Consider the following 13,908-nt stretch of genomic DNA (forward strand, 5'->3'; position numbering starts at 1 on the left):
TGTTGCGAAGAAACGAGAGAAAGAACGAAGCTACGATCTTTCGCGTTTAAATTCGCCGGTGAAGAGCGCGAATTCAATGCAGTCGCAGATTGCACGAACCGCCTACTATTTCGCATTCAGCTGACGATTAATTAAGGCAACATTCAAAGACCAGCTGTCGTTCGGCTGAAAATAGGTTGGCATTGGGAACGGGCCGAGGCTGAAAGGACATCGCACAATTTGCAACAAATGCGTTCACGTTGAAACAATTTGTTCGTTTGATAGGGACCGGCCCGTTCACACCACGCGGCAAACAGATTTCACGTCATGGCCGATTCACGGATTATTTATGTTACAAATTTTATTGTCTCGTTTATCGGTACGCGGTGTCGATGGGGTAATCGGATCCAACGACGTAACGTATCATTTTTCAGATTCACGAATGGAAATATTCTCGTCGTATTCGAACTCATCGCGTGATGTTCTCGTCCATATTGTTAAAAAATATAAACGAGAGAAACAGAAAAAAGATGCGGAGAAGAAGAGAGAGAGAGAAAGGGAGAACATGAAAAAGGGTACATTTATATGGACGAACGGGACTGAAAAAACAGTCGATCGTTCGATTGTGTTTCAGCCGATCGCCGACGTTGTTAAACTCGAATTAGTCGCGGATTCGAATTTTATCGAACGCCACTGGTCGGTTGTCGAATGGCGGACGCTTCTTGGTACACCGATTCGCTGTGATTGTTGAAGGATCGATGAAAAGACATTTCGTGTAACGTTTTTGTCAGGGTACATTGTGCGGCAGAAGTGTAACGAGGCAGGATTAAAACGTGACAGGTCGATGTTTTTGTCCATCCGTATTCGAACGTTTTAAATCGGTTCGAATGATTCACGGGATGTAGCATTGTATTTTTGCAATAACAAGCTTCTTTTTCTTGTTTAAGGATACGAATGGGTAGGCTGGAGAAACGACACACCAAGTATGCTCGGTCGTCCCGTTGAAATAACCTTCGAATTCGACTATTCGAGGAATTTCACTGCCATACACTTGCACATGAACAATTACTTCACCAAAGACGTGCAGGTACGTTCAACTTCTCTTCATTTAGACTGTGTTGCAAACGTAAAATAACGCAGAAAGATTTCCCCGAAAGTATATTTTCTGTTACGGTATCTCCAAAAGCGATATCCAAACACGATTCTCCAGATTAATCCGCTTAATATTCCGATTATAGCCCCTTCTATGCGGAGATCGATGTTTGTTGAATCAGTATGAACTCGCTGCGAGATCCATGAATTCGGTATAATTCATTAAACTTTGTGGATGACTCGTTAACGAGTAAGAAAGACGTGAAAATCGCTCTTTGAACGTTCCTTAAAGCGAACACGCGTTATCTTAACGAAGCCATAGCTTCGTCGAAATTTTCTCAAATACCTTAAAAGGGAATGAGAAAGATAGAACGAAACGATCCAGAACTTTGAACGACGCCCCATCGTTGTTAAACTCGCGTAAACGATCTCGACTACGTTTATCTCGGAAATCGTGCGATAACGTTGCATCGCGGTTTCCATGGCAAATTCAACGCGTTGTAAAAACGCACTTTATTCAACGCGAAAAAACAAATCCGGTAGCTTTTCCGCGATTCGATGGACAGGGAATTAAATTTTTCATTCGATCGGCCCATATGGTTCGACGCTTTTGCGTAGAGAAACTATTTTGCCTCGGTTGAACGATGGTTATTACGTTGCTCCATATACTCACGCGATACGTACATGTAGCGACGACTGTAGACGAAACAACAACGGGAATGGAAGCTAAAGAAAAAGAAATAACGAAGGAGAAATAAGGTAGAGAGAAAAGAAGAGAAGAATTTCCATCACGTTCAACGATTCCCTCCCCTGTTTATTCGTCTACCAATCGCTTCATCTTCAGCCATGAACGCGACTGTATTCTCTACACATACGTGATTCTTCCGCAGGTCTTTTCCTACGCGAAGGTTTATCTTGGCACCGGTGGAAACCAGTTCAACGGCGAACCCGTCCATTTCTCGTATATACCGGACCTGGTGTTGGAGCAGGCACGTGATGTTACCATAAAGCTTCACTCGCGCGCCGGCCGTTTTCTGAAGCTACAGCTGTATTTCGCGGCGCGCTGGATCATGCTCAGCGAAGTAATCTTCGAATCAGGTAAGGGAAACACAACGGATCTCTCGATAAAAATCTATTTTTCATCCTACTTCCCCACCTCTTCGATTCACATTCCGTAGACGAGAGTGTGTACTCTAGGGTAAGAGAAAAACGGAGACATAGGAAAATAGGTAGAAAAAAAGCTACAGAGACGTCGGTAAGAAACATAAGGGACGAAAGGAGCGAAAGAGGGAAAGGGATCACGGGAATCGGGATAGCGAGATATCGAAAACGAAATAACTTCACACGGATTTCAAGGCTGCCATGGAAACTTCGCCAAGAGTAGAAACCGCATCCGGTGCACGTTTCGAGGCCGTCGCTTGCGAACTTTGGATCAAGACACGGATGAGTTTTAAAGTCCCTCTCTCCGCAGACACCCACCCGGTCGATTCGATTTCCAATTTTAGATGACACGTTCGCCACCGTGACGATAGAATCGTTGAAAAAGATGAAGGATAATCAGGCAGCTGCGCGCGAACGACGATACGTCAGAACGTTCATCCTTGATGGGACGATGAATTCTGGAACGTGGCTGACAGACGAATCGCCGATAGAATTTTTATTCGCGTTCCTTCTCAATAGAATATCTTATACTATGAATTGTTTTATTTAAAACTTTTAAGATTTTTATGTCAGAGAAAAAGTCTCAATAGTGAGTGACGTGGAAGATATATTTTAATTATATAAAGTAAGTACCTGCGAGACAGATTAATATTTATTAAGTTAATAACTCAGAAAGTTCATTCAAAGATTTGAATTTTTAAGTTCCACCTTCTAAATTCAAACTTTTAGAAACAAAGTTCTAAATTCGAAAAATAGATTTCAACTGGATATGTATTATATATAACGAAACTATATTTCATATTTCATATGCAATCGAGAACGCGCGTCTGTTTATCAAAATGTAGCATAATTTACGAAATGAAAGTCGCGTCCACAGCGATCGTGTTAAATAACAAACTCGGTAATGAATATTACAAGTTGAGAAGAAATTTACATTATACTTTAACGACACCTCCCTCTAAACATTCGAGGTTAAGAGAGTGAAGAGAAAAACCGCTCGTTAATTCGAAAATATTCCCGCTGCTTGTAAAACATTCAAAGGCGGTCTCCTCAGTTATTCCGGTGGTGTTTCTCGGTCGACTCGGAAGCATCAACGTCCAAGAAAAAAGGCGAAAGTATACGCGGCACGTTACGCGAATCAGAGCACGTGGTCGCGAAACAGAAGCGAAACTTGGACGGTTGCACCGCGAAGCGCACGCCCTCGAAAACTTTGGTTCCCGTGGCGAACAGCGAAACCGTCGTTAATCATTCTCTCGGTGTTCTATTCCTCCGTTTCCGCGAAAGATAACTTCGATTGCTTATCCTCAAAGTGGCTTGAATTCCTCAGCATCCTCATCCCATGCAATTCGCCTTAGTTTTTTCGCGAACGTGGCGCGAATCGTCCTATTAGACTTCTACTTAATTTCTCGTCCCGTTCCAGCCCTCTACTCTCTTTTATCTCTTTCGTAATTTCGATTCGACCGATTCAATTGAACGGAGTGCACAGATTTTTGTACTACATAAAAGGAAAGGAAAAGTTCGTATAAAAGAAAAAAGAAGAGGAGAATAGCACCACTTTCCAGCAATTTGAGTAAACAAAAGCCAAGAGAAAATCGATCAAAGTTAAATTATTTTTTCAAACTATATTTTCAAGCTATAAATTTATGATCAATTTACACAAGTTTTTGACTATGTAACTCATACCTTTTTTCTTTTCTAACAAAAATACGATTTAAATATCGCAGATTCTCCCTGATAGTTGCAAATCCTTCAATTTTGAAACAATTTTATTATCCATCTGAGAATGGCAGAGAATGACTGGGTTGTATTAAAACGGAAATTTCCAAAGTGGCTACTTTTTTATAGTTCTATTAAAACCAACAATCTCATCTCGCCCTAAGCATTAAGAAGATCACCCTACTAAAATTACGTGATAACCGTATTAATTTCGAGGGTGGTTAGCCCCTTACTGTGTGTTTAAAAGAGCCTCCCCTTCCGTTAACATTCAATTCCTTTGATGGCCGCAAATTTCATTAGTCTCCATTCCTGATGTGCAGTAATCTCCGAATGGAACAACACCGACGATGAAGAGCCGAGGAACAAGAGTGCCATTGTATTGGCGACCGGCAGTCCCTATCAGAATAACGAGGGTCCACTGCAAAGAGACGAAGTAAAGGCCACTTTTAATAAGGAGGAAAACAACGATAATGCCCGTAAGTCTCCCCGTCGGTTTCTGCTATTGTTGCATCGAAGGACACCCTTCGTAATTTTCCGCACGATTTCCACTCTTCTTTATTCCCTTCCCTTTCTCTTCTCTTCCCTTTTTTCCTTCTGCTCTCCAGATCGCTCGTCTTTTTGCTGTTTGGAAGCTGCAGCTTCGAAAATTGAATGCCGATCACGAGCGGCCCTTTCTTTCCCTTGCTCGCTTTTCTCTCTGTTTTTCTCTTCTCTTTATTCGCATTTCACCGGTCGTGTTCGCGATGTTTCGTCGCGAAACCTTTCGCGATATTTCGTCGACGCGCAATAAAGTTGCAAAAAAAGAAGTAGGAATAAAAGAAGAGAAGAGGAATTTTATTTTCAACGGCTTCGTCACGGGTAATTTTTGGCCGAGAGCTTGTCCAGTAACGACACGTTGTATAGCAGCGACACACAATACGTTGTTTCGAAATGTCGAAGAACAGCGTAGCGATCGATCTATGAAATTTTACGCGAAATATAATGTACAATATATCATGCATATTTCCTTAAGGTATTTTGTTAATCGTGATTAATTTAATTATCGATGAATTAAAGCTAACATAGAGACTCTATTTTTCACATATATATTATTTCCTATAGAATCAAGTTAAATTATGTTATGTGTATGAATGTTAATACCTTATGAATACGCTATAGTATTGTAGTATATGTCATTATAAATGCAACAATTCTCGAAGCGAATAAACCATTTGCTCTATTCGGAACGAAAAATTATTTCGAATTTTGAAAGTACTGACTTTCTAACTAGCGCGCATTTGAATTTTCTTCACCTGTTTTGTGAGTCTCCCTTAAAATTCTAAACTCTGTTTTCGTATTTAACTAGCTTTCAGATAATGCAATGAGTACAATGCACGATTGCTTGTACATTTCTAAACATCTGTATGCGGTATCGTGGAACATAACGTACAATGTTGGCGATAAAATGATTACTATATCAGTCACAAGTTGACGTACCCACAATCCTATTACTTTTCAAATGAGCTGTGTACAAACCGAGCGATCGCGATAAACACCAAAAAGCGGTGAAATTGTGTGCAACGCTATAAAAGCAAGATAAAGTGTTTATACGCAGGTTGTACAGCGCTCTAGTTCCTTTCTTCCCGTTCCTTTTTAAATGCACCGTAACGTCTCCCAGGTGTTCTAAAAAATACACGGTCGGTGATCAAAGAAACGGAGCGGAAGAGATCGACAATACTCTCTGCGGCCTCTATAAACCGATAATGTAGCTATGCTTCGTCTTTTGTTTCACCATCCTCGAGTAGAAAGCAAAATCTAATTAATTTCTTTTTCCCCGTTTACTACCACTGCCGAGGGAGCACTTCGCTTTGAATCCAAGTGTTAAAGGAAGTAACTCTTAAAGTACTGACCGCCCCATTCTTTTACCAATCGTTTTATTCGACAAACTGTCCTGTTGTCTTGGAGTTTCTTTTTCTTTTATCCATGCTGCGGACATGAAGTTTAACTGATCGTTATAGTTTCTTCCGTTCGATCGACTTTTCATAAAGTGACCGAATCAGATTATATTGGACTTTTCTCCTTGTTCACGATCCGATTATTCCTATATTATATAATTATATAATTCGTATTATATACTTGTTTGTTTTGTGTATACGTTTACCGAACCTAATTCATGAGGTTCTTGTACACAAACTGCTTGAGAAATCACGAAATTATGAATATGATAATTTAGACGTACTTTGTCCGTATTCGTGCAATTATTATTATTTTACTTGGAATACATTTTTTCTGCATTCAAATAACATCGTAGTCAATCGGTACCTTTGTTACGGCTGTTTGCACGATTCGAGTATTTTCATTGTGAGTTTCTTATTGGTACTTCGAGTCTTACACATAGAAAATAATCATAGAGAATTGTATCGGACAAATATAACGGATGCGCAAGCATTTCTATCTATTGCTTGATAAAAAATTTACGTATAACTGTGCCATGATGAGTAGCATTATCACGCCGGAGAAACCAGATGTACCAAGACGTTATCGCTTCGATCGTTATAACTTGCGTGATACACGCTTTCTATAATAAATGATGCATCGTATTTATCTGTTAGAAATATGATATACGTAAAATATTGGCATTTTTATATTTAAATACAACTAACGACTTAAAGATATAAATCCAAAAAAGGTCCTGTTATTTTTCAAGCATGTACAGATAGCTATAACATGTACCGATTTCTTCAGTAACAAGATAAGATAGAAATAACAATCATGATGTAATTACAAGGTCTGAAACTCCTTTGCCGCGTTATAGTAACACGAAACACGATGTTACGCTGTTGCCAGGAAGAAAATTAAAAGCCTTTACATTCAATCGATACGCATGCAAGATCGCGCTCGGGTACGTTCAGCTTTTCACGCGATGAAACCAATATTCCGTTTCCTGCGTAACGATTCTCAGCTTGCAAAGGGGAGTGGAAGAAGCGGATAAGAAACGTTACGAAGCATAACGTTCGCTTTTCTCTTCGTGCATCCGTACGAGAAGCAACAAAACGAGATGAGTTTCGTAGCGTTCTCAAGTGAAGCACGAAGCTGCTTGAAAATTTCTTTCGAATAACAGGAAACAATGGAGAATAACGAAACAACGTTCGCTCGAACGTTTCCTACTGATTCCTATGAAAGCACTTCCTTTCTGAATAATTTTACGAGACAGACCGAAGGTTATATTTGAACAAAAATGCTTTTTCCAAATTTAAAGTCTCAATTGTCGATCATCCTCAGTGACCAAAGTAAGAAGAAAATCGAATTTTACTTTCTCTTACAAACTTGTATTATACGTTACAGTAACAAACGTGACTTTTGCATCAGTTCGTACTTAAATTAATTAATAAGAATATTTCTATAGTCGTCTACATTTATAGAAACATGCATCGTTAAGAGGCTGCAGATGAATTTGTGAAATTCCTTACGCTCGTTGAAAATTCAAAAGTACGGAAATGTCCAGTATGTATATAATATGCAAAAATATATAAAATATCCGGATTGAAGTACTCGTTATCTCTCATAATTTCTGTTTAGACTCCATACCAATAATAATAGGAATTTACCTAAAAATTGGCATTATACCTATTATTGCAATTTGAACTCGGAAACACTCATAGAAGGAAAAGTCCGCGAGTGACGATTGAAGAACCAATAAAGCTTCAGAATCACGCAGATCACGTGTACGCGTAGGCTTTTTCCGCATTTCTTTCTTTTTCCATTCCGGTTATCCCGTCATCGAGGTGCGTTGAATGACAGTAAAATGACAGACGACAGACGTTCAATCTGGCAATAAAAGCAACGAATCGATAAACTACTGATCGATCGTGATCCAATTACGACGAGCATGATGAACGTAATCATCATTATCGAGCCATCGTGCATTATGCGAAGCTGCCTTCACGATAATATCCAGCGTGATAGGTCGTGTACTTTGGCGTATTAGGTGGCCAGGCTGCATACAGATAGTCGTGTACGCGTACGTGTTTCGTGCATCGCCTACAAACGATCATCTATAACTCGTAAATGCGTTGAAATCGAACGAACGCAAACGACGTTTTGCTCTTCTTTAGTTGCATCGATTGCTTGGTATTCAGCCAGTTATTGGACAATCAGATCTTATCTGTATGAGGCTGGGAACATGAAAGATAATGGAAAATCCAATGCTACAAATGGTCAGATGATCGTTTCGTTCGCGAGGACAAGTAAAATGTCGATAAGTAATTCGAGAGATAATATATGTCTTGACACAAGTGTTTTACATTTTAAGGGATAATATTATATATTATCAAGATATATGTGGATTTTTTTGCCTTTACATATACATACGTCAGTTCCAGACAAAACCAAGGAACCAGAATCGAAGCAGTTCGTCGGTCTCGTTATCGGTATTTTGACCACAGTGATCGTAATGCTCCTGGCGGCCATTATGTTCATTTTTTATAGAAATCGAAGGTTGAAAGCTGCCCTCGCACCTTCGACGTTCTACGATCAACACGGCGACTTGAAGGTAAGAAAAATTCTTCAAACTTGATTAACCGCGATTTATATCGATATGATTTGCTGAATGTACATGTATATATATGTATAGTATATATAGAATATATATATTCTCGTATATCCCATAGAAAATTAGCTATCAGCAGGTTCGCGTTTCAATACTAATTTTCGCTGTAATTCAGCTGTATTTCGCGCGGGTCGATACAGAACAACGAATAAACATACGGAGCATAAATAAAAGAGCAGAACAAACAACAGAATCGCAGAATATTCCGGCTGAATCCAATCAGGCTTGTGAATCCATCGTTTAAAACTTTCGAATTACCTTCGTTTCAGAGTTTACATTAGCCAAGTCTCATTTAAAATCCTGCAGACTGGCCGCATTTATTTTGCCTTTTACCGTTTCGAATCGATTTCACTGTTGTTATACAATGGCACAATATAAATCGTTAGGAACGCGAGACCGTCGCGTTTCCCGTTCGATTTCGTTGCGGCGAGAAAATGAAGCATCGAACGCAACCTCGTTAACGGCTAACGCTTTAATTCGAAGTCAGCAATTTGCCAAATGACCGAGGCGAACTTGTTTCCCAGTGTTACGGGATTTTTCTCGACTATCGCGAGATTCATTTGGAGTCTAATAAAGCGACCGGTAACGCGCGGTTATTTGCTCTCCGTTTTCACTATGCGTTCGACGAAAAAGGCTTTTGAGCAATCATGGAAAACGTCTTGGCGATGTTAGGCGCGCTGACGCTGGATACGAGGCATACAAGTGAAAAAGAGAGGAAGAAGCAGAGTGGTCTGACCAAATATTTTCCTTAAAGCAGCCAAAGGGACGAATGGGATTGCGCATCGATGGTCGAAACGAGGGATCAAAAGGGTTCCTCGATAAATAACCGCTAGCTTCTAACGAACCGAATATTCTTTATAGCAGAGTGTTTTAATTGTAAGGCGGTTGTTGGTGAAAGTGGTCACGTTTACTAAAGTCAGGGATTTTTAGCCATTTTCATCTCGTGCCGCACGTGAGCTAATTATTAAAATTCTGACGCACACCAAAAAATATATTATATATGCTTCGAGACAGGGTACTCACACCGGACAATTTTTTTTATTTGTCAATCTAAGGAAAAAAGGACAATGCCCTTAATTAAAGAGTCAGGTATAGCACGTTTTAAGAATTTTTACTGCATGTAGATGAGAACCAGTGTGTTAGATCTTACCTCGCAAATAATCTACAGTCTCAAAAGTATAAGAGGAGTGTTTGGATAGATAGGTTGGGATTATGGAGCGTCCGTGGAAGGGCAGAATGGAAAAAGTAGAAAGAAGGACGAAAGAGAAGTGATGGGGGAAAAAGAGGAAAAGAGAAGAAGATATCAGAAGTATTGAATAATAGATCAGTTTTAATTCTCGTTGAAAAAAAGTCGAATCTTTCCGTTACAAAGTATTTCATCATCTTTATGATATCAGCGGATACATGTTCGTAAAAATATTTCGAGATACTTAAAACACATGGAGCGAGAATATAAAAGAAGGATCGCTTGCGACCTAACTAGGTCGATGCCCTATATCGGCGCTGTTCAAGTTAAGCTACAGAGCTTAAGTAGTCCCCTTCACTCTGTCTCGATTTACCAAAGAACAGAGTCACTGGCGGACATCAGCTTGGACATGACACACGTATTACTAGAACACGCTCACACTTTCCCAAAGAATACATTGATAAATCTGTCTAAGCGACGACTAAGAATTTTTTTCACTCGTTTTATGGTTGCATCAAAAGTGCAAAAAAGTTTGAATGGATTGCTGAAAATGAAGGCTATGTGACACTTAGTTTGAAAGCAGAACATAGCGCGTATGTTCCAAAGGGATTTTAGTTTATAATGTCGCGTTTAATCCTTGTGATTATTAAAGTATTTTATTCATTACCATCCGACGATAATCGATACTTCTCTCAATAGCAATAGTTCCGCGAGAAATTAATTATAGATTTGTTATCCCTGTTTCAAATTCTGCCAAATCCTCGTGAGTTAGCTTGCAAGAACGTCGAAGATTCACGATAATGTTTAGCGCAAAAAATGTAAGTTATTAAATGTAAAAATATGTATTAAAAATTGTTTGACGAAAATTATTCCAAAGATATATATTTAGAGAAATGGACCAAGTAATGGTCGTCTAACTTCCGATAATAAAAGACAAGAAAATATTTAATGACACGTAGTGGACGCAGTAGGATTAATAACAAGCTGAACTTCGTTCGCGTGAATGGACAGCTAGTCTGAGTCTTGGACCCTTCCTCTGAAGTGTACAGAAGACAGTAATTAACAGATTGCTGAACGATGGGAAATAATAGGAGCCAGACGGTGGCGCTCGTTTCTCCCTAGACGCTTTCCAAACCTATTCTCCAAAAGCGAATTCAACCTTAAGACAGACGCGGTACAATGCTCTGACATTTGCAATTAGAGATGTGACGCCAGGGCTATATTAAAACCGGTAATAAACATTAATTATATTTCCGCGTTTCGCGTAGATGCTTCGAATGGGCGACTTATTGTTCGGGAAAGCTCGAATTATCGTTCTCCTACTGTCTGCTTTAGTAGAACACAATGGATGTTAGACAAAGGAGCTGCGAAATACTTTCGTGATGAATTGTATGGTGTACAATGCCACGATACAAAACTTTATTTAAAAAAATGTTTAGTTTCGAAATCTTGTTTTATTTGTTCCAAGAAAAGTGACAGACTATGCCAATAGATATATAGAAAAATTCAAATTTACTCTTCTATTCAATTCTATTAACATTCTATCCAAATGTATCCTTTATTCTACCATCTTACCGGAAAAAGAAATTCAGCAGAGAATCTAAGGATAGAATTTCTTTATTTCCGTAGGATATCAATATCTCCGTTTTTCCCTTCAATCAATCAAAATTCCAAATTTAATCGTGTCAAATCAAAAACCACTCTTTTATTTCCTCCCGCTAATTCTACCATACTCATAAAAAGAAATGCGACATCACCTACGTTCACGTATGTATTACATTCAACAAAGCACTAAAAAAAAAAAAAAAAAATCTCAAGCACACTTCCTCCTCCCTGAAACGCTGGTATACACAAATAGCGTGGTTCGCGGAGACGCAGCTAATCTTCTCATCGGATCATTACAGAAAGAAACAAGAGCGCTGCCGGTGGGGTTGGCTCACGTTTATTACGAAGAAGCACTCCCGTTAGAAAAGGTCTCGCAGGTCTCCCTGTTTCTCCTCGCGTTGCGTCGTTCAAGTACAACGAACCAATATAATTCCCGCTGAATAAAATTTTTCCCAGCCATGGATATACATATATACCGGCAGTCGGTCGAGCTGACTCCACTTAATTAAAAGAGCTAGTCGTATGACCGTATTGTCGTCGCGAGACGTGCGTTATCTAGCTCGTTCGCCCGCCCATAAGCAAGTCTGTGTACACACGTTCCTGTCCTCCTTTCGTCTCGTTCCACGACGTCACTCCCGACATTAGCCACCTGCTACTTGTCTCGCCTCGACGTTGCAAAGCCCTCGAGTTTCGCGATTTCCCTTTTTTTCTTTCCCCCTTCTCTTTTTTTATTTTTTTTACGTTGGCCGACCTTGTTTCGCTTCCGACAGACTATGAGCTTCCGCTGCGAAAGAAAATTCACGCGAACGTCGATGTCTTGAGAGAAAGGAGAGAAACTCGATTTTGTTAGGTTTGTTTGCTCCAAACTCGGTTTATTTTAAAGATTCTAGCGTGGATGTAGGTGAATTTATGGTGTTATGATTGGTTAGTAGTTTTTATTTTTATGTTATTGCTTGTGGAATTAATACTCAGTTAGTGTTCGTAGAGTGGGTGAGATTTGAGGCTTTGAATTGGAATATTGTCCATTTGAGATGTTTGAAAGTTCAGTTTTAAATTCGGAGTTTCGTCTGAAATCGTTGGAATGGATTTTCGATGGGACTTTGTGTTAGGAGTATTGTCCATTTTTCACAATTATAACTTTTTATGATTCAGTCTCCACATCTGTGATTTTGACTACAATTATTGGAATATAGGTATGTATAATATATGAAACATTGATGAATTTTTGTATTTCAAATTTTTTCACAATTACAATTTTCAAACGTCTAACTTTTGAACCCAAAATTTTGGAAAAGTTAATGTAACGAAATTTTGATGAAGCTTTAACCTAAAATGTTATTTATGCTTTTACAGTTATAATTTTCTAAAATTTGGCCTTTAAACCCGAAATTACGACTGAAATTGTTTTAATAAAACTTTGATAGACTTTTGAATTGCGAGTTTCGTTTATTTCCACAGTAGCAGTTTCCTAAAATATATTCTCTGAAGCTAGAATTTGGACCGTAGGCATTGCAACGAAATTTTGATGAAGCTTTTGTAATTTTCTTAAACCTAGTCTTTGTACCCACAATTTTAACTGAGATCATTGAAATGAAATTTCGATAAATCAAAATAGATATTAAATCGACGTAAAATCGTACTGTACCGTTTCAATTGGCGAGATATCTGCAAAAAGTTGTTATTCGTTTTCTCTATAGAAATATGATTACAAACCCACCATTTTCACCGATAAAACGTTATATGAACAGCGTATACAGCTGCACAAATTCCATTGTCGTGAAGCGAAAAGTTTATCTGATTTTTTCATTGTTGCTTTTAATCCATGAAAAATTTGTGGGCGATATTTCATAGGTTAGTGGAATTCGCTTGATGGAGGGACGATGAGATATTTATACCTTTCAATACGATGGTCGTGTAGGTTTTAAAATAATGAGTGAGGCACTGCCACGATGATGAACGTGTATTGTTAGAACGAAAGCCGGATAGTATTCTTCATGCTCTTCTAGGTTGCTTCAGAGTAGATTTGTTTCGAAATATTTGTACGCAAAATTATTAAATTACTAGTCACGGGTGAGTGAGTCGTGGATGAGAAATACGACGAATACGTGGAACAGTTAATTCCGAATTGTCGAGTTCCTCTGCTACGAATTTCTGCGATTTATGTTCCCAGAGAAATACTAACTTGCTCGATACTAACAGAAACTTTCAACCAGAAATAAATTTTAACGTTTACGATTCATCGATCGCTCTTCAATCAGTGCTTCCACGGCTCATCGACGTTACATAGTGAAATAATCTCTTTCTCTTTTAATGCTATCTTCCTTCATGGCTTCGATGTAATAGCGAGCATAAGCTTGAAGCGTTTCGTATAAATGATCGAAACAATACCAACTTGTTTGAATTTTTTACGTGTTCGTAGTTCGTAGTCGTATTAACGTGCTCTGTAACACAATGTCAGGTTCGTGGCGCTGTTTCACAGTTCGTTACTTTTTAACGTATCGTGAAAAATACGTGTTTTCTGAACGTCAACAGTGACGCTCAACAGGAGTCGGTTTTCTGGCCTGTCGAATAACGGCACATA

The 13,908-nt window shown here is 38.9% G+C and overlaps 1 protein-coding gene across 4 annotated transcripts in view; it reads left to right on the top strand.

The window, feature by feature from the left end:
- The window catches only part of LOC126868167 (discoidin domain-containing receptor 2), a 221,670-nt gene that overhangs the window by 172,253 nt on the left and 35,509 nt on the right, over positions 1-13,908 (top strand). For all 4 annotated transcript variants that reach the window (XM_050623356.1, XM_050623383.1, XM_050623362.1 and 1 more), the window contains 4 exons: positions 927-1,066; positions 1,962-2,169; positions 4,269-4,424; positions 8,304-8,479. In XM_050623356.1, the coding sequence (XP_050479313.1) occupies positions 927-1,066; positions 1,962-2,169; positions 4,269-4,424; positions 8,304-8,479 (680 nt within the window). The remainder of the gene's footprint in view (positions 1-926; positions 1,067-1,961; positions 2,170-4,268; positions 4,425-8,303; positions 8,480-13,908) is intronic.

The sequence above is a fragment of the Bombus huntii genome, chromosome 1 (genome assembly GCF_024542735.1).
Source record: "Bombus huntii isolate Logan2020A chromosome 1, iyBomHunt1.1, whole genome shotgun sequence".
Classification (NCBI taxonomy): domain Eukaryota; kingdom Metazoa; phylum Arthropoda; class Insecta; order Hymenoptera; family Apidae; genus Bombus; species Bombus huntii.